Genomic DNA, 25,022 nt, shown 5'->3' on the forward strand with positions numbered 1-25,022 from the left:
AAAACATGTTACACTTACTTAGTAACTTGTAGTACTGTCTATTTATTAAACGACGATAAGCCCTAAATCCTGCAGAGGGGGCCTTTATAAGCGGACCGCTAAATGTGTGCAGAGAATACAAAGTACAGGAAAAGGGTCAGGTAATCTGCATTAGATCACACAGCAGGGATTGACCTCAAGGCAGTCAGTAACTCAGTAAACTATGCTGTACATTAGGCTTGGAACAGAAGTTAGCATTATGACGTAAGCACATACTTGACACACCTCATATTTTATAGAACACTTTAAAATAACACATCTGTGGGCGCAGGAATCCTCCCTCTACTGTTCATTTCTTCACATTTCTTCCTTGTTGTAAAAACACCTGTTGAGAGAGTGGTAGTGGGATGGGCTGTCACTCGCACTAGGGTGTGGTGTGTGTCTGTTTTGGACATCCCATGACACTGCTGGGCTCTTAAGATGTGTCAGTGTTGTGTGTTGCTCCTCTGAACTGCAGTAGTGTCTCTGTATTATAGTGCAGCCCCTGTAGAGGTGGCTCTTACTCTTCCCGTCGGACCCTAGTAGTGAGCGGCTGTCGCAATGTCTGCAGTCACCCTGCAGCGGGGGTTCAGCAGTGGCTCCGTGTCCTCGGAAATACTGGCCACAGCCACCACGGCCAACTGCGAGATCGCCGTGTTACCCTTACCGGTCCTGCTGGAGTTACAGCCCGAGTTCCTCAGCCTGGAGGACGGCACCCTGACCTGTCAGAACGAGTGCGGGGGCTTCAACTTGTTCAGCGACGGCAGCGCTCACATAGATGGACGTCAGTGCAATATCATAAACTACATACAGAGGTGAGCCGGGTGTGAGTGAGCCAGATGTAAGTGAGCCTGGTGTGAGTGAGCCTGGTGTGAGTGAGCCTGGTGTGGGTGAGCCAGCTGTAGGTGAGCCAGGTGTGAGTTAGCCAGCTGTAGGTGAGCCAGGTGTGAGTTAGCCAGCTGTAGGTGAGCCAGGTGTGAGTTAGCCAGCTGTAGGTGAGCCAGCTGTGGATGAGCCCGCGGTAGGTGAGCCAGCTGTGGATGAGCCAGGTGTAGGTGAGCCCACTGTGAGTGAGCCAGCTGTGAGTGAGCCAACGGTAGGTGAGCCAGGTGTATGGCTCCTTCCTTAGAGTTCTGTCTTTATGTTATTGCAGCTATAGTGTTGTGACTACATAGGGGCTGGGCAGATTTCTTCTTTAGTAACTACTCTAAATGTATCTTAGAAGACCAATATATTAAAGAAGTCTACAGCACCCTAAATGTATGATCATAAAATAATAACCCCCCTCCCAATACAAAATAGAGACTAATAAGAATGGTGCAGATAAGAAACAAAAATATAAAACAGACCACAATTGTCTGGTAATCTGGATATCCAGCTTGTGTCTCATGTTGTTATAAGTAGAGTCACAGGGGAACTGACCTGTCTAGGAATCACTACAAGAGGTTTGTATTGTTGTTTTCCATACAGTGGAGCAGTATTTCTACATTGCTCATTAACCAGCTGATGACCGCTTTTGTATATTCTATCACCTTTGCCATTGGAATCTGCAAGTTAGTAAAATTAAGTTGCTCTGCAGTCTTAATATAGGCCCAACTGAAAAAGATTAAGAACTTCCCATATAAGCCAGTTAAATATTTTTTTTATTTTTTTTTATGTACTTTGCTATTTTGAAGAACTGAGGGTCTGAGAGGACTTTTAAACAGGATGCCATTCTATGCTTGACCAGCTCTGTCGTTTGAGAAAAGTATCTACGTATGGCGTCATCCACATCTCAAGTGGAGCCCATATAATTAACAAGTACCAGTACAAATGCGCATCCATAGAAACCAATTAGCAGTGGGCTTTGCTAGATGTAGTGCAAGCTACACAATAAAAGCAAATATCTAGTTGCACACTAATACTCCAGCAAGCGGTTAGTAAATAGCCCCAGTGGGGAAATGGCTTAAGCAGTGTTAACCTAAACATTTTTCTGCTGGATCAGAGTTCCTTTAGGAAGTGAAGTAAGGGGATCATATCAGTATAAGTTAATAGAGATTCTTCTTTTTAAAATTTAAAATGTTCTTCCAAATATATCCATATGTATTGATTACTTTCATTAAATATAGCAATTTACAATTCAGTTTATTTAATCTAAATGTAAAATAAAAGCGCAGGTAAATGTTTGGTAGAGTTAGACACTTTTCTATTTATTTCAGATTTTAAATATTTTTTTTTTATATAGATGTTCATTTACGTCATACTACAAAAAAAAATCCAGTTTGTTGAGCTGAAAGAGAACAAGATAGAGTGTGTGGTTATAAGGCAAACTTGTATCAAGAAATCTTAAACTTGCTTACTTCCCCTAATGTGCCAAGCTATATCTGGTGCCAAATTCAATGTATCCACTGCACTGGCACACTGATCGCGCTCACCCCCCTCACAGCCGGTGCCACCCTTGACTGATTGCGCCATTCCTAGTCTGCGATGAGTTCTGGCAGCCAATTAGAGTCCCGTGTAGGTCAGGATTGCGAAAAAAACTATCTGGCAATGATGAGAGCTGTTTAGTCTGGAAAGGAGAAGAGTAGGAAGTGGTGAGGTTTGAATTGGCAGCAAGTGCTGCTGATAACAATTTTCTCATTCACTCAAACCATCTACAGCTGTGTCTGATACACCACCCTTCTCAGTTACTCGGATTGCTGTTTATTGGGCGCTTGTCTGTGTAATTTGTAAGGGGAACATGTTCTATGGGATAAAAGTGTAGACTTCTCATGTCTGACAGCTGGGTTTTTAGTTTTTTTGTATGTTTGTTATCTACTGTCTGTCTATGGGGTCTATGTAAGAAGCACTGCATAATATAAAAGATACTTATCAATCCTTATCGCATAGATAAAAATTGAAAGATCTTTTATATTTATCAAAAAACATCCACTGGAAAAACGTCTGTTCCTGTGAAGTGTAATACTTACTTTTCACAGGCTCTTCACTTGCGGTCCTTTTGCGATGTGGATTCCTGGTTGCTTTAAATCAGGCCTGTCCAACCTGCGGCCCTCCAGATGTTGTGAAACTACAAGTCCCAGCATGCCCTTCCAGCTATCAACAGGTTGTCAACTGGCAAAGTATGCTGGGGCTTGTAGTTTCACAACACCTGGAGTGCCGCAGGTTGGATAGGCCTGCTTTAAATCCCTGTGCGCATGCGCCGACAGGAAAGCTCGGACATGCGCACAGAGAAACTTCCCAAAGTGCAGTAAATGAAGTGGATTCATGTGACAGGGAGGGATCACATGATCTCACCACACATGCGCTGTCCAGCTCTGCTCTTGAGAGCTGACAACAGTGAAACTTTTCAATTATGTTAATATGCGCCAGCTTCAACTGGTGTACATTAACATAGGAAAAAACATAGGAAAAAGTGATTTTCTTTGACTGATAAATAGCGTTACTGAGCACTCCCCTTACACTGTTATGGGGGCTGATCAGTAAAACGAAGAGAGATGCAAAGCAGCAGATATCTGCTGCGATGCAATGATGGTAAATTACATTTTTGTGGTTTAACAGGGGGATGTTGTTTGATAAATAGGCCCTATAGCAGGGGTCTGCATAACCCAGGCTTTAAGAAAGACTCTTTGACAACTTTGTCCAACTACTGATATTGTTGGGATTGTAGTAAGATAGAGAACTAGCACTAAGGAGATCTAAAGCTACTAGATTTTTTAAGTTAGGCCCCTCCGTCTTAATAGTAATATGCAAGTTTATATTTCTTTAGTACTTGGCAGATTATTTTGTAAAAGCATTTGGTATTCAGCTAGATACTAAACGATGGCTTTGGTGCACGCTCTACTGATGGCCGCATCAACATGCACAAGCTTCGTTGCTGCTTTTCTGAGTGTTTCAAGTGTTTCTTTTTACCAATTCATTGACTTTCAGATAGTACAATAGCAGAAAATACCACGGCATGTCTGTTCCTTTAAGTTCTATGCTGCTTGTGGGAAACTTGTGGTGTTCATCTGTCAGAAGTCATCAGGAGTGATGTCACACATACTGACGTAAGTTTGACTCAAGGTGGAGTGTTTATTGGTGACTGTATGGGAGCTTTGCAGGTTATCGTGAGTTAACTTGGTTTACACTTTCCCAGGAATAAAAGAGTAACGTATAAAGACGGAAAACGTAATCGGCTTTAAGTGACAATTAGAGATTTGTATGTAAACCCATTTTATAATAACATGTTTGTGTCTCTAATGGTGACCGTGTTGGAATATGTTAGTGTTGGAATGTCAGGTCCATTAGTTATTGGCAGTCTTTGACTACAGACATCATTTTTGGCATCAGCCATTCCAATGAAATCATTTTAAGAAGTGGAGCAGCAGAACTGATCATTAAAATGAAAGAAACATTTCCTGCATCCTTTTTAATATATATATTTTTTAATTGTTTTGTGAAGTTAGTAATCCCAGCACACATTAGAGGTTAATCCTTTATCTCGTTCTAGACTGTAAGCTCTTGCACCCAGGGCACTCTCTACCCTCTGTCTCACATCTGCACCTCCTTTGCCAACGTTGTCTGTACTGTTCTGGTTTATGTGAGATTTGTATTTTGCATGATTGTAACCTTGACTGTCCAGCACTGCACAGTTTTGTGACAATTTACAAACAAACAATGATACTGATGATAGTTTCCCTGCCTCACACCTGGGTTATTTCTGCAGTTAGCGCTAGGGTGCAAGTTAACAATTTCCAACTGCTGCCGCCCTGCTGGTGGAATTGATTCCTACCAGCTTTTATTTTCAGTTTGTCCCTCACTGTTGAATGCTAGGTATTCCTAGGAATCCAATCATTTTTGACATTTAAATCCCGGCACTCTCATGTGACCAGAAGTCTGGTCACACCATAAAATCTACTACTTAGAACCTGCATTTAGGTCCCAAATAAAGTACAGCAGTTATATGATCCTATTCCCACTTATCCTGTAAATTTGTCAAATGACTCGATTCTCTGTGAATTCTGGGATGCGGTAGAAATGCCAGCTCTCGCGGGAGCCCGGGAGACTGACCCAAATTTCGGGAGTCTCCCGGACTTTCCGGGAGGGTTGGCATGTATGAATTATCGAAAAGTAATCATTTTTAGCTGGAGAAAATGTAGTGTTACCTAGAGTGATGAACATTTTCATTCACCACTTTAAAATGGTTAAAACACGGGTATGTGAGCGGGAGAACCAATGAGAAGCTGCGTTGTCTGTTAGAGCACAGAGCAGTGCCCTGGCTATAGGGAGCAGGCAGATCTATAATGCTTCAGGTGGTAGTACAGCTTTAAGTTAACTCTTTACTTTTGGATGGAGTTAGTATCAGAAAGCTCAACAAATGTAAAAGTGCAGTTTACTGCAGTATAACTTAGGATACACAATTAAAAGTGGGTATCACAAGTGAAGGAGAACTGTTTTAGCGATAAGAGCTCCAGGTAGTTTATCCATACATCTAACAGAATACAAACAGGGGAGGGCTGCCAAATATTAGCTGTGGGGGAGGGGGGGGGGGGGGCGAGAGACAACTCAGCAGCCTATTATTTTAAAGGAATTTTTTTTTAGATAGCCCAGTGACCCAGACCAAGGTAGCCCACTATGGGGTCAGCCCCAGGGAGCAGATGCCCTCCTGCCTCCCCCCCAGCCCAACCTGCCCCTGAATACAAATATAGATTTGGTAGATTCCAATGTAATGGATTATACAGGTAGATTAAATTTGTTACAGCTGTTTTGTCTTAATTAAGTTTTCAATTAAAAATCTATGAATGATCGAGAACATGTACTGAATGAGTCACCTTTAGTTTCTTTCTAAGCCTAAAGGCCCAGGGCACTTACCATGCACCTAAAATTTGCTTGGCCTCTTAATGTGCACCTGTCACATACAGTGCAGGCAGCTGGAGCAGACGTTTTGTGGACTGATCCTTTATTTAGTAATATCACAAGTTTCTAGTGAATCGATATCCAGCATGCTCCTAGATAGTCATTCAGCCCACAACAGGGCTCCCCCACTACCTGTAAGTGACAAGTGCAGTTTAAGAATCAAACCGTTGCAGAATCACAGTTGTACTACACCATGCTCTATATAGTAATATTTTCTGATGTTTTGTCTTTTCTTTTTGTTTTAGAAAAGTCGTCCTTAAAAGTCATGCCGATTACAAGGATTACAGAGAAACATTGCTGTCAAAACCCATGCTATTTATAACAAATGTGAAAAAAATTAACAGCCCCTCTACCTCAGGTAGGATGATGTTTTATCAATTGCTGCAGCAATACGGAATTGGCTTGTTTCCAATTCCATTGCCCCCCTTTATACAGTTCTGACCCTTTTATACCCTAGCTCTGGCTCAGTGGTCTCTGGCTCAGACACACCTGGGTTGTTGCTGTACATGATTGTGGCATTTGCTGAACCTGTATATGCAATGCTTAGTGCTTTTATAACCTTTCTTATTAATGTAAATGTTTCTGCTCCTACTTTGCAGCAGATTTGCTCTTTCTCTATATTGTCCATGAATGATTGGACACGACGCACTACCGTCATTAAGCTTGAACCATTTGAGATCTATGAACTCAAGGACGGGGATTTTGTTCACAAGCTCCTTAAGATGAGTTATGCCAGTCTATCGGTTTCCACTTATTGTTCCCGTATCCAGTTTCCTTTCTATACCAGAGATCTCCCTATTCTTGCATAGGTACATTTTCAAGCAAGCGCTAAGGACTATAGAAGGAATTCCTATATTATGGAATGACTTTAAAATTGAACTTGACGCCAGTCTAAATACCTATAGTGGTACTTTCCCCCTCCCCCCAAAAGCCTAATTAAATGATATAGCCAGGTTCTTACCACTATATGGATTGTTGAAGGACTCTCTACCCCATTGTTAAGGATTACACATATTTCGTTCATGCCCAGAATTCTTAGACCGGGTACACACTACAGGTTTCTCAGCCGATTATCGGCCCAAACTACAGTAAACTGACTGTCCCGGTATCACAGTAGTGTCTGTTCATTTGGTTGGTCGGTAAAACTAATAATCTTGTTCTAATCACCTTCCAATCCTCCAGTGTGTATGCACTCATGATCAGGATCTCCATAGAGTTTACAGAGTCATGATCTGTTCAGTGCCGGCATTGGCTGAAAAGAGCATCAGTTGCTGTCCATTAAATGTAGAGAGTGCTGTAGTTGGAATAATTGATCCGTTCGTTCTGAGACCGAAATAAAATAGTCAGAGTCAAGAAGGTAACAAAATTTATAATGACATTGTGGAAAAGTCTAAGTTTATTATGGTGGTTAACAAATGAATGAATGGATATTTTTCTGTCATTCTCTTAACGCCTATAGGACCAGATGAAGAGCACAGATCTGAAGGTAAATGGTGTATAGTGTGTACGCATTAATCTTCGGACTGATCCGACCTTCAGTCGTAGGTACGATCCTAGAGAATAGATTGGTCGGAACATTCTGTAGTGTGTACCTAGCCTTACTCACACCTTGGTTATTGTGAGGTGCAGCATCACCCTCTCCACCTGGTAGTACAGGCAGAAATAGGACAGATGACTTGGTCTGACCTCGCCCATTTTTCATGAGGTTTAAATTGCCAAAATTAAATGAGTCCCTGCTAAATGATCAGCACAACAGATGACAGAAGTAGTTAGTACTCCATAACAAATACAAAGCGCTCTTTGCTGCAAAGTCAGGACATGCATTCAAGACTTGCAAATAAACATAGGACAGATGTGGCAAAATGTTGACAACTAAGAATTATCTGTAAAAGCTGGTGTGTAACCTACCTCGCTCCTCTCAGGAGCTCTTCCCTAAGGATGGAGTGACAGCACTGAATTTTTATTTGGAGAGTGTTCTCCTCCCTTGGTTATCTGTAGAAGCGTCATCTGCCTAAGATGAGAGCATTCACATTACATTAACTGCAGGCTGATCTTAAACAGATCCCAACTGGAAAATGCCCAGGCACCAACGTGGGGTATTGAATGCACTTTATTTATATGTTTATAAAGCCTGTGTTTACTGTAGCACTGTAAATACTGATAATGCAAAAACACAAACGGTAAACTGTTTTTTTTTTTTATTTAAAGCATAGAGCAAGTTTTGCAAACTTAGATGTCCTTCTTCCACACAGACCTTGAGGCCAGCAAGGTGGTGGCATTGTAATCCATCTTTCCCCCTGATGCACTTTCCAGAATATTGCCGCTGAACCCTTCCTCTTTCTCCTCCTTTGAAGCACACGCCATCCGCCTCTAACACCCAGCCCCCCTCTGTGTGGCCATTACCTACCGTCCTCTTGGTCCCTTCTCTCAAGTCATTGATCACTTTACCACCTGACTCTCCTCTGACCTTCTTCATCTTGGGGGACTTTAGTAGCCACATAGACAATCCCTCTGACCATGCTCTCCCTCTCCTCCTCCTTTGGTCACTCTCCATGTCCCTCCCACTGCAGTGACCACTCCCTTCATCTGGTCTTTTCCCACCTCTGTATTGTGTCCATTTTCAACAATTCACATTTTCCACTCTCTGAGGCTTAACCTGGACACCACCGATCCTACCACATTCTCCTCCTCTCTGGTCTCTACTCTCCCTATCACCAGCCTTTGTTACCTTAATCAGGCTGTCTCCTTCTATAATCACACCCTTACTTGATTCTGTCACCACAACTGTCACTATCGAGCTTTGTCGGAGCCCGCCTCAACCATGTCACTCCAGACATACCCGCTATCTTTAAAAACGCTCCTGTAGCACGGAACATCTCCGCAGGAAGTCATGCACTCCTGCTGACTTCTTTCACTTCAAGTTCATTGGCTCCTCTTAGAGTTCTTCCCTATTACTTTCTGAACAGTCCTTCAAGGCTCTCATTTACTCCCAAAAAAGCAACAATAACAGCCCTGGAAATTGTGATACAACACTGACCAATAACAGAATCTGTGAAACTGGATAGATATGTCCAAAATTTATTAAAATAAAATAAATTGAAAAAACATACAATATATAATAAATCGGTGCACTGATGTATAAAACGCAATATAAAGAATGTAATAAAAACATATAAAATGGAATCCTGATCAATTAACACATGAAACAGATCATTTAAAAATATCAGCTGTTCACATGACACAGTTCTGTCGGAAGAAACCACCTCCGTTTACTCGAATCTGGAGATACTCCATGCAGCCTCCATTAATTTGAAAAGCCACAAATAATCAATTTAGAGCATAAGAACAATCGCTCTAATTTACTCACAGTCCTCCAACCCCTGTTACCTCTTTGCCACCTTTATCTCTTTCCTCTCCCCTCCTTGCTCTCTGATTTTGGGTTTACAATCACTTCACTTCCAAAATTGAGTCCATACGTCATGACATCTTCTTCCATTAGTCTCTTCACACCTCCCCCCCCCCCCCCCCTCCCTACCAACCTTGTTCCCCATTCCACCCTTCTCTGTGGATGCTTTCTCTACCCCCTGCTTTCCCACTGTCACCATGACTCGCTAGCCCACCCACCTTCTCTCCCATCACTCTGTAGATGTCTGCACCCTTCTATCCTCCACACACCCCCTCCACCTGACGCCATCCCCTGTCACTTCCTCAACTCCCTCTCTCTTTAGAGGCCTGCTCCCACCTTGCCCAACGCCTTAACCTTTCCTCTTTCTTTGGTACCTTCCGCTCCTCTTTCAAACATTCTCTCGCCTCACCCATACTCAAAAACATCCTTCGACCCTTTCTCTCATTCTCTCTTCTCTCCTTTTTTCCTCTAATTTTTTTTGAAGGGGTTGTATACAACTCCCACCTTGTCCCCGACAAGTGTTTCCTGAATGCTGCTACCCACCTTAATTTTCTCTACCGCTGCTCTCTGTGCTGTCCCTTTCTATAAGTCGCTTCATTGGCTCCTTGTGGCCTACAGAATTAAATTTAAACTCCTGACCTTACAATGATCTCAACCAATCCTCCCCCTCTGCAACTCCAGGCTCATCTCTACTTTCACTCTTTGTTGCCCCCTCCGTTCTGCCAACGAGCACCGCCACACTACCACAAAGATTACCTCTTCCCACTCCCATCTCCAAGACTTTTCGCGGGCTGCTCCCCAGCTGTGGAACGATCTCCCACACCCTATCAGATTAGTCACTACTCTCCAATGCTTCAGGCGTGCCCTTAAGACTCATTTATTTATTCAAGCCTATCGGCCCTCCTCCAAACCTCCCTCACTCGATACCACCCTATTTGTGTCTTCCTGTTCCCTTTAGGATGTAAGCTCTCAAAAGCGGGGCCTTCTTTGCTTGTATTCTCTTTCAATTGTTCCATTACCCACTGTACCTCTAAGACTTCTTCCCTGGTCTTGTTTTCTTTGGCCCAGGCCTACTTCACATTGGACATTACCATCACTCTCACTCACTGACCCATAAATAACTTGATAAACATTACCAAGTTATCTGTGTGTAGCTTGTTTTATTCATATGACTGGCCTTTGCAGTCTTTTATTTTTCATGTATTATGTTATGTGTAATGTTATGTATCATTGGGGTTTGTTTATTGTGTACTACTAAATGACTAGTATAGTGCTGCAAACCATTTGTGGTGCCATATAAATAAAAGATAATAATAGTATTATAATAATTACATTTGTCTTTTTCAGCTACAACATTTGCCTTAATTGTAAATACGCGGCATCCAAATATGAAAAGCATGGTGGTGAAGGGTATGGATAATGTAATATCTTCAGTTTGGGGAGAAAACTATTGTTTACAGGTGAGATACGTTTCCTTTCTATGTATCTACGTTAATTATATTATGATTTGAATATATCATATAATAGCTTTACTTTTGCAGAGCTTTGTGTAGCCCCCATAGGGGTCTTACTAACTCTTCTTGCAGAGATTACTATGCACAAGAGATCCATTGGTTTGGCTGTCCTTTGATCCCCATATTTCATTCCATATCAATCTAATGACTGTATGGTAACACTCTCACAAGCAGAGAAATGCCTCCCCCCCCCCCCCAGGTTTGCCTGTAGCTGTAATGTCAATGTATGTTCTAGCATATACATTCTCATGTTCTAGGCACAACTATGCAGAGAAAACATTAGAGCTCCTTTAAACTACGGCATAGCTATATCAGATACATTCCTGTGTCTCCATATATTACCTTATTACACTTGGCTGTGTAATAAGGTAAAGAAAGTGTTGTATTCTGCAAAAGTAAATATTTCTTTGGAGCAAGGATAGTATAAATGTGAAATTCATTACTAACAAAGGTTGCATTTGCAGGTATAACTTTAAAATATAGGACAGGAGAAAGGTGGTTTAGAGTTACTCCAGAGGAGTAGTTTGTGTGACTTGGGATGTAGTACCTAATCTTCCACCTTAAGGTGGTCCCACACGTGTGTCAGATCTGGCCGGTAAGTGCTCATTGTAAATGTCCGGATTCTACGGGCCACAGTTATTGTGTGAAGTCATTGTCTGACCTGTCAGATCTCTGTCCTATCACATTTCCCAGTCAGCAGCTACTGTGGATCAGCAGCTGTACTGGACCCACACTCACATTGACATCTGCAGCCTGGTTAGTCTAAGTTGATTGGCATAATGTCAATGTCCAGATGCTGATTCTGTCCAAACACTCGCTCATGTCTGCATAGAACGCGCAGGCTGCAAGGAGAAGAGTTTGCACATGTCTATTTCTGCCAACAGCCAGCTGTATCTCTGGTTCTCCAGGTACGACCTTTGATTTGGCCCCCATAGCTAAGATTCATAAAACCAGCCCTGTAATGTGTAAGGATAATAGCAGTGACTTAATGATACAGTCAGTGTGTTTGTAATTATATTTCTATTGAGCACTCTTGTTTTCTATAATGTATTTTCAACTTATTATATTTCTATCCTATGCGTGTATTTCCTATGTTCATTACTAATGTACTCAGGAAGATATGGGAACATATGGGAACGCCTATACATACATGTGTGAGTGTTGCAATATGCATAGAAGCAGCTAGTATAGCCTCTGGTCGGGTGTGAGACTTCATGTAGGTGGAAGTTGAACAGTTACAGGGATTTAACTTGTATAACGAGAGTTGTTGTGCGTGAAGGAAGGTGTCACATGACCCTCACAACAGAATGTGACTCATAGTGCAAACATGTTATTTGTTAACCTTTTTCTTTTCCCTGGTAGAAGAGCCAAACTGCTATGAACCCATACAGGTCCTATGGTTTTGTCTAAAATTGAGTTGTCACTTTTTTTTTTTTCCACAATATTTCCTGTAGGAGGCTTTTGAAAAACATTATTTTATTTTGTTTTGGTCTTTGTACGATTTCATACCACTGTCTTTTCTAACACTAGTAACACACATCATGTTCATCAAACTCAGTTTACATGAGTTTCACTAGTGTTTTAAGCAAAAAAAAAAAAAACTGGGTATGAAGCTTTAGGGGGGAATTCAGTTGCCGGCGTTGTGGTACGCGGACATCGTGCCGCGAACATCACCAGCAATTACGGTAGAAATCTCTGTTCATTTTTCCTTACACTCCATTGAGGTCAATGAGCGGAAATTTCTATCAAATAATCACCGCAGAGCAGGCGCGGGCTGGCGAGCTTAAGCCCGGGGGGCGCACAGACGGCCTCATCACGTGACACGCGATGCGGCCGCGTAATTGATGACGCGGCCGCATCGCGTGTCATGTGATGCGGCCGAAGAAAATAAATTGGTAATACAGCATCGGAGAGGGGGGAGGGTGGGGGGCCCGACCCCAACAGCGGTTGGACTGAGCGGCCCGGTCCAGCCCGCCCCTGCCGCAGAGCGTCTCGCGGACGTTCCGGAGACACTTTGCGTCTAATTGAACCCCCTCATAGAGTTGTCTAATGGAATGACTGCAGTAAGTGAGGGTGGCAGTGTAAAAGGCTGCTATAATGAAGCAGTGTATTTTGCTACATTTCCCTAAATGGTTCCAAACACTTTTGATGCAACGACCCACCTGACAGAGGTGCCACATAATTCATTGTTTGTGGCACATCAATGTAGTGTGTCAAACCCAAATAATATATGAATGTTAAAAAAGCAAATTGATTTAATTGGTTTAATTAATAATTGGGACATCATTTACCTATTGCCTATACACTAATTTATTTTGTGTTTTCCTATGCTAACATCAGTTCTTGTGACACCTGGGGGCTGATTTAATTGACCTGCGGACTGTTACCATTAATACTATAACTTGAACCTGGATTTCTTCTCTCGGCTTTCTGAGCCGCAAGCAAAAAATCAGCGTTGAAATTGCCGTACTCTCGAGAGTAACGCCGTCAGTTGAATCTGCCCCTTGGTATTGGAGAACATCCTCCAAGACCAGAAGTTCCCCTCCCCTGCAGCTACTCACCCCCTGGATATACATAGGGGAAATGTTTAATTGAGCTACTTTAAAAATAAAAACAGTCCTTTATCTGATAAGTGAGTGCTGCTATCCTGACAAAGGGTCATCCCAGCTTTGGCATCCTGGCTAATAGGTTTTGTCATCTTTTCCCTAAACTGAGTTGAAATCTGGATTTATCCCTTTTTTTTCTGACCACCTCTATTATGATTGCAGGATTCCTTTTATATTATGTGTGTTTTACATAACAGAAATCACCCAAGAAATGAATCTGTATTCCAATAAACCCGCTCGTGTTCCACGTCATTTTAGGGCCCATACACAAGTATTGCTTTTCGTGCGCCCCGGTACATTATCTCTGAGCTAACGTCACTAACTGCTAAATGAAGCATAACTGGCACTTTAAAATAGGGATAATTGAAGAACACGGCAACAATATACACAAACACTCAGAGTACACAATGAGAAGGGGGGAAAGGCAACTTAACAACTAGCAGAATATGTGAATATGGGGAGGGGCAATTCATTGCAGTGCAAAACAGGACCCTCTGCCATCCAGAAAAAATACTTAATTTAAAAACCTACCTAAAATTGTCAGCCTTGCATACATTTGCAGATATATGGGTTTACACTGACCACATACAAGGCATTTTTGATATTAGAGTGGTTCTAACTTTAATCCGTAAAAGCACCAGCATTTGGTCACACAAATACAAATTTTAAATTGAGAGCAAAACGTATCGGGACCAGACGTGATGAGCATAGGTGCAAACAATAGGTCATTCTGCATTCATGTGTGCGTGAACTTATAATTGTTTGCCCCCTTGGATGCAGCCCCTCTCAACCAAAGCACTCTCCCCGTCCCTTGTAGCTGCCTCATGTCACTGTGCCTGTTCGTGATTAGTCATGTGATAAAAGATGTTTCAAAGAGATAAATGGTTAATATTCATATTTTCTCTCTCTCTCTCTGCAGTTTAGTCTCCAGAATACTTTTAGAGAATACCTTCTAAAACAGAATTTCGAAGTGACAGAGGAGAGTTTGAGTTTTTCTTACACTTTCAAACTTGACGTGCTTCTGGACGTATCCTACTTACTGGGTCTGAGCAAAAAATACTGCGAATTGAATGGGATGATTTTGAACTTGTCCTGTTCAAAGACTGAGAAAAAGGAAAAAGTTAAACTGTTCCTGTCCAAAATGACCAACCCCCTAATCCGTTTGGGCAGTAGCTTTGACAAAGAACGGAGGAAGAGTTCATTCGCCCTAGGTAAGGTTCATTAACATAGGGGAAATAGTAGTAAAGCTTGTTATTGAAAGCATTCAGCCACTGCAATATCTTTCTTTACAATGTGTTATATATATATATATATATATATATGTCTGGTATGATGGACAGAGGTATTTCTGAATGTCCAGGAATACAGAAGCATTCAACCTAGGCATTTGTGTGTTAAAAACCGTTTTAAAAAAAATGAGAAAACATTAAATATACAGATTATGGCACATTATAAATTTTATGTCAATCCATATTTCTAAGTCGTTTCAAAGGGCATAAACTTTTTTGGTGAAATGTGTTTCAGGTAGTGTTGAATACATTATTTTCCCTGTTCACTTATTTTTTTTTACAAAAAATTAGTGAGCCTTCTCTTGGACAATGTTTAGAATGTAAATGTTAAATCATTAAGTGTGTGCGGTTCTATTCATAGTGTGACTTTTTGTGAGAGGGTGTGTGTGGTGCTGTGCGGGGTCTCTTACACCAGGTTACTCGGGATGAGAGCTGGATGATTAGGTCTATAATCTCTCTTATTGGCTGTCTGCTACATGTTATACAATGTATCATTCACATTATTCACCAACAAACTTTCTTCCCATTTCTGTTGTTGAGTTTCAGCTAAAAAAAAAGCATATTGTCCACTTTATACATTTAACAAATAGTACTGTTGATTCTAAAAGGTTTAAGAGAAATTGCTCTAGAGATAACTCAAGGCATTCTGGAGGATTTAAAAATAAGCACCACAAGGGGTCCGCAGCGTTATACATAGGGGGTTTAAACAATAACAAAACTATAAACATCAAAATGAAGAATCCGCAAAATTAAATAATTATATTGAATAAAAACACTAGGACCCTGCTCATGGGAGCTTACATTCTAGAGGGGAGGGGCGGACAGACAGAGTGAGGAGTTGAATGGGGACAAAGGTTGGGGTTGTAGAGGGGGCAGAGGTAGGAGAAGGGCTGGTAGACTTGAATGAAGAGGTGATTTATAGGTCATGTTTGAAGCTTGGAGACTGGTAGATAGTCTTATTGGGGGTGGGAGTGAGTTCCAAAGTTTGGTAGCAGCGCGGGAGAAATCCTGAAGGCTGGAGTGGGAAGAGGTAATCAGTGGGGAGCTGAGGCGGTGGCATTAGTTAGCAGAACAGAGTGGTGAAGGTGGAGAGAAGTGTTTGATGGCTTTGTAGTGAGGGTAATGAGCTTATAATTATGTAGGATACAGGGAGCCTGTGTAGCGACTGGCAGAGTGGGCGGCAGAGCAGTGAGAGAGAAAGTGAGACGGTAGCAGCGTAGAGGATGGATTGAAGTGAGCAGAGACGGGTGTAATGCAAGCTAGAGAGGAGAAGGTTATAGTAATCAAGATGAGACAACAAGAGTTGTAGTAACTTCCGATGTGAGAAATTGTCTGATTCTGGAGATATTACAAAGGTGGATATGGCAGGATTGGGAGAGGGACTGAATGTAGGAGGTGAAGGAGAGTTACATCATCCTATCCCTCAGCCAGGGAGTCCTCAAACATCTGGGGCAGTCTGAGATGTTTACAGGAGGACATCACCCAGATGAAGTTTTGTGAATCGAGACACGATGCCTGCAATAATCCCAGCCCAGCGAACTGCACAGCAGACTGATGCTTTTGCACGTTAGAAAGAAAACATCGTTCTAGGCAACCTTCCTAAATGTTTGTCTTATACCACAGCAACCACAGACAGAGTTTTATCCCATTATGTTAGCCCTTTGTTTTGTAATGATCCTTGTGTTATATACAACATCTTAATCAGGTTTTCTTGTGTGTGTTTGTGTGTGTGTGTGTGATGATTCTACCCTATCTGTGTGCATGTCTACATATGAGACAGAGTGAGAGAGAAAGTAATGTAGAAGGACCGATACTAATAATAGAGAGAGACCAGCAGTAGAGGTTTGGCAGATAAAGCGTCCTATAGAGATATAGGGCTGTGTTATATAGAGAGATTGCAGCAACTAGTTACAGTTTATGGATATGTATTGCGGAGTGTGCAGAGAAGCTCGCTGGAGTGCTCTGTAGTCTAGGTGCTGAGCCAGCGCATGCGGCGAGGTGCTTGCACAGAGCACATGCAGTATTGGGCATGGGCTGAGAAGGGTGTGAGCAGAATAGATACAGCACTGCACACGCGCAGAGTGGGTGCAGGCGCAGTGCACTGCGGCTAGTATACATGATCATCCCAAGTGGATTCTTGTGTGGACAGCGGTCATGGTGAGGAGCGTGCGTAGTCACTCCTTTTACAGGTGGGCTGTCCCCTAGTCCTATATTACCACATATACCCTTTCTTATATGCAAACATAAATCAGAGCTGCAGAAATGGGTTTTGGAACAGCCATCTATACCTCCACAGAGCCGTAACTTAGAATTCTAGTGCCCTTGGCGAGAGAGACAAATGCCGCCCCTCTAGACCTCAATTTTAACCAAATTAACCTAAAATATTCCTAAATTGCGCCCCCCTTCAGCGTTGCGCCCTGGGCGGTTGCCCCTGTCGCACAGCCCTAGTTACGGCCCTGACTCCCAACATTCTTGCAGCCCTGTCCTGCTCAGTAAGGTCAGTCCCAGAATATAGATGATACAGTATCTGGAATTCTGTTACAAGGAGTTATTTGGTGATTAGTACATAATATAGTTACATTCATATAAAAACCTGGGACATAGATTGCTGGAATGACAGCTGGACGTATAGAAAAACACTGTCCCAAGAAGGGCTAGAAGTATTTTTGTCCTGCTTTGTACACCTCCCTTCTGTGAGATCACGTTACGGAGGTTCCCATCCTGAAAACTTCACTAGGAAGTGGGCAGGATGCGGGAGAATGGCCTGGGAGTTCGGGAGACTTACCCGGTATTCGGGAGTCTACCACATATTCCTAGAGCGGGTAAGTATGATTTATGTTGTGGTTTAACTTGTGGTTTAGCTACAAAAGGAAAGAATTAAAGGCTTGTGGAGTAGTAAAACAACAACGTATTCCTACTTACATACACGTACTTGCAATAGAAATATTATCTACTAAAAAGTACTTATCTCATTGTATTTTCAGACGTGATCCAGGAAGATCCCTTCCCAGCAGAAGAAAATACCACCGATGAGTCACCAGTCTTTTCTCCGCACTCATGAAGTAAAACTTGGTGGAAGAACTATATAAGGACCTGTGTCGCAACAGAAAACCTTCAATATTTGATCCATGTTTAAGTTGAAGTTCCCCCAAAAAGTAAATTTTGCTACTAAAACAAGAACAGATGTGTTTGATAAATACAGCTTTTTACATGGAGGCCGACATCCTGACATCATGGACATCGCTACAGATGTTGAGGTCTAAGATCATCCCTTTAATAGTAGAATAAGTGTACACATAATTTTCTGTAGAAGCTTCATAAATGCACTTTTATAATAGAGCTGAATATGGCTGCATAAGAAACTTTTTATCTAATGGGTGTTTTTTCATTTGTTAGGGGTTTTATTTTATATATTTGTATAAATATCTGTTTACACATAGATCAAAACGGTAGCGCTCTTAGACGCTCAAGCAAAATTCTAAGTTCTAAGCACTTTTGTAATCTGGCTGATTCTGTAATGTTCAGATCTACAGCAAAACATATCAATATGAAGTTACAAGCAACGGTTTAGTAAAATGCAAAACAGCATTATTTTGTATCTGTGTATATATACGTTTCTGCTTCATGGCAGGTTGATGGGCTTTTTGGGTTTAATTGATGTAACTCCAAAGATCAATTCGATTTGTCTAGTAATGCTCATCTTCTGATGAATAATATCTGCTTTAGTCCTTTATACCCACTGGTATTTGTGTGGTTGCAGAATCATACTATCCATATCATTTACAGTCGTTTGGATTACTTCATATTGCCTGTAAAGTGCTTTCTGTGACTCCTTTTTAAAAAGAATATATCAATCATTTATCTGAATTTTGTACTCCATATGAGTAGATTTCATTTATCCTTTTCAGTGCAGTATGTTAAACTGACATATTACACGCTGGTCATCTTTGTTCTATTAAAAAATGTCTAAGTTAAAAAACTTTGATACCACGTAGGGTTCGCTATTATCGTTTAAATAGCACCTGCATATTACGCACCATTTTAGAGAGAATGCTCCATTATTCAGACCAGTCTCTGGCCTGTTGGCATTAGCAATCTAAATTCTCTCCGAACTTGCATACACTAGGGTCAACTTTGTCAGACATAGATTAAGTTACCAATATAATTTTTAATTGAGGGAGGAGCCCACATGGACACAGGCAGAACATATAAACTCTAGACGGATATTTCCCTGGTTGAAATAAAACTCATCGCCCCAGCAATGTGCAACAGAAATAATAACCACGCTGCCATTGTTTCATCCACCTACCCATGTTCAGATTGTCTGGTACACATGTTTTTTTTTTGCAAAAATAAAATAATCAGCTTCGGGTAATGAATGCTATAGTTCTATCAGTGGTAAACATCATAAAAATAACATATAATTCATAGCATTAAAGATCAAGATGGGGAGTAAGAGATCAGGATGAAGCAGCAGTAGTACAGCCAGCAACATAACAGACACGTAAAGTGTAGTACTGAGGAATTCCTGCTGCAACAGAAACTCCTACAATACTCTTGAGTTTTTGTTTGCAGAGACAAGTGGTCTCAGAGGACTGGTTTGACAACCGGTAGGTTTAACACCTTTATGACTATAGGAGACATTTAAGTACTGCATTTCAAAAATACAGTTACGATTCTATGCCTCTAAGTACGGTAACATTATAGAGTTCTATACCTCTAAGTACAGTAACTTTAGAGCATTCTTTTTTGAATAAGGCTTTATTGAAAATTTGTTTCAGAACAGATGGGAGAGGGTACATAACAATAGGGCTTAGGAGAGGAAGGGAATTGCTTAACAATATATACAATTTTTGTTTTAATGTCATAGTATCAGAAAATAAATAAAATAAGAGCCACTGTAAACATTACATTGTTGACTGGTATACATGGCGCAGAATAGTGCAAGGAAGAGGACCAGAGATGGGGCGGGTTGAAGAGAGACAGAGAAGGTAGGGCATGTTACTAAGAGAGTAGGGGAGGGGGTAAGAGACTATAGCTGCGGAGAAGGTTGAGCTTTCTAGACATTTATATAGCATTCAACATATGGGAGTGGAGTGTAAAGAAGCAATAGCTACACCAGAACTGCCAGGTCAGTTAAAAATTGGTACATTACAGATTTCTATACCGCTATGTGACTAAGTACAGCAACATTATAGAGTTCTATAGGTCTATGTGAATAAGTACAGGAACATTATAGAGTTCTATACCTCTATGTGACTAACTACAGGAACATTATAGGGTTCTATACCTCTATGTGACTAAGTACAGCAACATTATAGGTTTTTTTTTACCTCTACGTGTAAGTACAGCAACATTATAGGGTTCTATACCTGTATGTGACTAAGTACAGCAACATTATAGGGTTCTATACCTCTACGTGACTAAGTACATGAACATTATTGAGTTCTATAGCTCTAAATTTACAGAATTCTCATTACTCAAACCCTGAGTGGATCACTCATGCCTCAAGTATTCTTACAACTGCACCCAATGTCTGGTATTTACTGCTCCATGAGCCAGAATACTTTACCCTTAACTTTCTAACTTTTAAACACTCCCTAGAAAATGGTTTCGTTCTCTATCTTATTTAAAACTGAGCAGTGTACTGGCATTTAAACAAAAAGTATAATTACCCAGCTCTGGGATACTAGTAAGCTATGTCCAAAACCTCTTGGACAAATACCCCTCTTTAGCTATTCAATGTGAGTGGGCGGAGATCTTATGGCCCAGACACAATTTTATATTTTACGTACAAAAGTGCCATTTAAATAAAAATCTCCTGGTGATTGGCAAGGTGGGACTTGTAGTCCCACAACAGCTGGAGAGACACACACTGCCCAAGCCGAAGTACAACATTCAGTCTGAAATATGGTTTCCTTTCACATCTAGGCAACATTTTGGCTTTAAGTAAATTATCTGCAGGAAAACCAGAAAAGAGTGAAAACTGGAAAAAACATGTATATCGTTCTAATAACATGGCGCATATTGAATGAACATTTTGTAACAAGTCACGTTTTATTTTTGACCAGCCCACTGTCTATTGAAAAATATATCTAGATATATAAAGATATTTATAACATTTATACTCATTTTACTATGTTAGTCTTTATAACCTTGCAGAATATGATATACAATATGCCATGGAAAGCAGGAGCTGTCCTGCTACATATTGTACACACTTTTTCCTATTTATATGACCACATTAAGAGTTATTCACAAAGTGCAAATATGTGCCCTAATAGCACTCATCACCTTTGGGGACTGGTGGCATCTTGGGTGGGAGGGGGGGGGGGGGGATTGTTCATCTACCTTTGCAAGGACCTTGGTAGATCAGGCTCAGTCAAGCTAAAAGCAGACTGGGTGCAGTCAGAGACAGAATAATGCTTTTGGAGGCCCAGGGCATTAATACAGCGGGACCCTATGATCTAAAATTATATACATCTCATCATGATTCACAAGAAAGAGCAACAACATCTGTGTTATTGTTACTCTCTTATTTCCCCCTCGACGTCTCTCTCATTACCCTCTTCCATGTCTCTCTCATTGCCCCCTCCATGTCTCTCACATTGCTCCCTCCATGTCTCTCTCATTGCCCCCTCAATGTCTCTCACATTGCCCCCTCCAGGTCTCTCTCATTGCCCCCTCCAGGTCTCTCTCATTGCCCCCTCCATGTCTCTCTCATTGCCCTCTTCCATGTCTCTCTCATTGCCCTCTTCCATGTCTCTCTCATTGCCCTCTTCCATGTCTCTCTCATTGCCCTCTTCCATGTCTCTCTCATTGCCCTCTTCCATGTCTCTCACATTGCCCTCTTCCATGTCTCTCTCATTGCCCTCTTCCATGTCTCTCTCATTGCCCTCTTCCATGTCTCTCTCATTGCCCTCTTCCATGTCTCTCACATTGCCCTCTTCCATGTCTCTCACATTGCCCTCTTCCATGTCTCTCTCTCATTGCCCTCTTCCATGTCTCTCACATTGCCCTCTTCCATGTCTCTCACATTGCCCTCTTCCATGTCTCTCACATTGCCCTCTTCCATGTCTCTCACATTGCCCTCTTCCATGTCTCTCTCACATTGCCCTCTTCCATGTCTCTCTCACATTGCCCTCTTCCATGTCTCTCTCACATTGCCCTCTTCCATGTCTCTCTCACATTGCCCTCTTCCATGTCTCTCTCTCATTGCCCTCTTCCATGTCTCTCACATTGCCCTCTTCCATGTCTCTCTCACATTGCCCTCTTCCATGTCTCTCTCACATTGCCCTCTTCCATGTCTCTCTCACATTGCCCTCTTCCATGTCTCTCTCACATTGCCCTCTTCCATGTCTCTCACATTGCCCTCTTCCATGTCTCTCTCACATTGCCCTCTTCCATGTCTCTCTCACATTGCCCTCTTCCATGTCTCTCTCATTGTTTCCTCAACATTTCTCTCATTGTAACCCCCTAATAAGGCTAATAACTGTCTCTGCAACGGTAAGTAAGGACCAGGGGACCCCTTGAGAGAGGAGGGGGGGTGGGAGACATGTTCCCACCCCCTTAATTCCTCTCTGGGCGCAGTCTTTCAATTTGATTTAAAATCACATACAAAAACTGGCAAATTTTGAGGTATGCATATTTATACCCATTTAATAACAAATGTTTACAGAAATCGTGACAATTGTGATAAAGTCCTCTCAGTCTCACGATTATTGTAAGGCATAATTGAACTAGAATGAGCAGTATTTTAGGAGAAAACAATTAGAAGTTTATATTATCGAGGAAATTGTCCTAAAGTTATAGTAAGCAGAACTTTGAGTTTACGTTTTCACTCTGTCTACTGTGCACATTTCAAGCTACACCCACAATCCTACAAAAAGAAGATGTGACGTGGATAAATAGAATAAGTTAAGTGGCACAGTAGAAATGTAGTGCGGGAGCACATTTTTGCTAATTCATAAAATGATCCATTTTGTGTCTTATATTTTTAATTATATTTTTATTTACAATTTTTGTGACCTGACTTATTTTTATTCATTATTAAAGCAATAATTGACTGTTCATACCAACAGAACCAAGAACATTAAAAAGATAAAAAAAGGTTTTATTTACAAAATTAGGCACATGCGCAAGTAACACGTTAGGCAAGCTTCAGTGTGAACGCTCTGAGGATTTTCCTATTTTGCAAATACTTCTGTTACAATCAAGAGAAAGAAGTGGTTTAAAATAAAGACAACCCCATCATTCCCATCTTCAAAGATCATTCGTTAAGGTTTACATCTGGGCTTGTCCTGTGTGTATGGCTCACTGCTCGTCAGTCTGGCAGATTCTTCGGAACAGGAATTCCAGTCTGAAATCTGACCAAAGCCAGTTATCCTTATGCCACATGGAACTTTACTTCTTAATTCATTATATACATGTATGTGTGGACATCTGCTGCCCTCAAGGGTCCTCTTAATAAAACACGCACATTAAACATTTTCAAACTGAAGATAATTATTATTCTGCTAATTAAAGTATACTTAATTAATATTCAAATATAATTATCTTTAACGTCAAATGAATAACTATTTTAGAAGTTTTAAAATCTTACATTTCATGATTTCACTCACTTTAGACAGATGTTATAAAACGGAAAAGACTCACGTACCAAATGTTAAAACTGCCCCTTAATGGGAATGCAAATAGAGTAAAGAGTAAATATTTCACTTCAAAGTCCACCTTACTACCACTTTAGGACCATTCCCTTCATTAATTTCAATGTTTATGTTTGTCACCCCAAATACTTTAGCCTTTTATTTTTTGTATTGTAAATATATGTTCTTATTACATTGTTGAAAAACGCCTTGAAATTCTGTTTCCTATATAAAGTGCATCTGGAAGACAAATTGATATGGACAATGTAACTGTGTCTAACGCACATCCCCTGACCCGTGTTGATGTTTTGTTAGATGCGTTAGCTGGAGTTCAAAACATTTCCTACTTTTCTTGAGTAAAGGGTATGGGGACATTCCGACCCTGGGGGCTCAAGAGCTGTCAGCGCTCATAATTTGGCTTGTGCAAGAAGAATTCACTAGAAACCTTCCAGTGTCTAATAAACCATCTGCTTGTCACGAGCAACGGCGACTAGGGACACCGCCAAATCTCAGCTCCTTCCTCAGCTCCGTCCCGGCCCTCACCATGACGACTGGGACGTCATTTTCCCTTCTGCCAGGGCAACGGTCAGGACGCTCTTTGCAAATAGCGCCGCGTCCCGGCATGATCTAGCAGCCGGGCGCATATATAAAACAATATAAATCTTGTTTGTGGCCTTTATTAGGAGAATGTGCAGGGACATTTACAATACCAGCTGGAGCCCTGCCATTAATGAAAACTGGCTAATACATTAACCTATACATGTTCCTGGGTAATGTTATGCCCAATACCGTCCCCAAATATGTAATTAATTAACAGCCTCCTGAGGCTGATTTTCAGTCCTTTGCCTTCTCTTTCCTCATTGGCCCATCATAGTATTTAAGGCAGGGAGGGTTTAGCCCCCCTGCCGGTTATAGCTTTAGTGTTCTGCACAGATTGCTGACCTGCTGTTGGATACGTTCTCTCTCCATAGACTGTTAATCCTCATTACCCTTGGCTAGTTTATAGGACTCTGCAGCTACGCTTGTGTCCCATTGACCTTTGCCTGTTTCCTGGATTCCTCTGTTTGCTGCCTGCACTGACCTCTGGCCTGTTTCACAACCTTCCTTGCTTGCTTCTGACTCACAGCCCTGGCCTGTCCCTGGTACCAGCCTCCAGTATTCCAATTACCTCCATCCTGTACCGCAGTTATACTGATAAGCCTTTACTACCCTAGAGCCTAAGTCCTGAGGGCATCTGAGTACCTCCGAACAACATCAGCTCTACGTGAAAGGCGGCTGTTAAAGGTGGACCTCTAATAGCTTGGGACTAAAGGCTCATCTACTAGCCGTGGTCATAACATTATAACAGACCGGTGAAGATTTTGGAGGGAGTCACTTCATGGATGACAACGTGACGAACCCTTCTCCAGCTCAGGTTCTGGCGGGTCATATCCAGACCTTGTCTCAGATGGTCCAAGGCCTATCACACTGGTTCTCTGCTCAGGAAGAAGCCCCCAGAACTTTGCAAGCTCAGCATGCCTCTCCGTTACCCACTGTGGAACCCAATTGAATCTGCTGGGGATAGAGCTTTATTCCGCAACTTAAAAGAGGTTGTTAACTTTATTTTCGTTTAAGACCACGTTCTTCAGGCTCGCAGCAACAAAGGGTCGGTATCATAATCTCGCTTCTCT

At 41.6% G+C, this 25,022-nt stretch overlaps 1 protein-coding gene across 1 annotated transcript; it reads left to right on the forward strand.

The window, feature by feature from the left end:
* The first annotated feature begins 383 nt into the window (after positions 1-383).
* MEDAG (mesenteric estrogen dependent adipogenesis) lies at positions 384-18,711 on the forward strand. Its single transcript, XM_075198954.1, has 5 exons — positions 384-833; positions 6,138-6,250; positions 10,646-10,758; positions 14,338-14,629; positions 17,692-18,711. Exons 1-5 carry the CDS (start codon positions 580-582, stop codon positions 17,766-17,768), a joined length of 849 nt encoding a protein of 282 aa, XP_075055055.1. The 5' UTR covers positions 384-579; the 3' UTR covers positions 17,769-18,711.
* Positions 18,712-25,022: the final 6,311 nt, after the last annotated feature.

The sequence above is a fragment of the Mixophyes fleayi genome, chromosome 2 (assembly GCF_038048845.1).
Source record: "Mixophyes fleayi isolate aMixFle1 chromosome 2, aMixFle1.hap1, whole genome shotgun sequence".
Lineage (NCBI taxonomy): Eukaryota > Metazoa > Chordata > Amphibia > Anura > Limnodynastidae > Mixophyes > Mixophyes fleayi.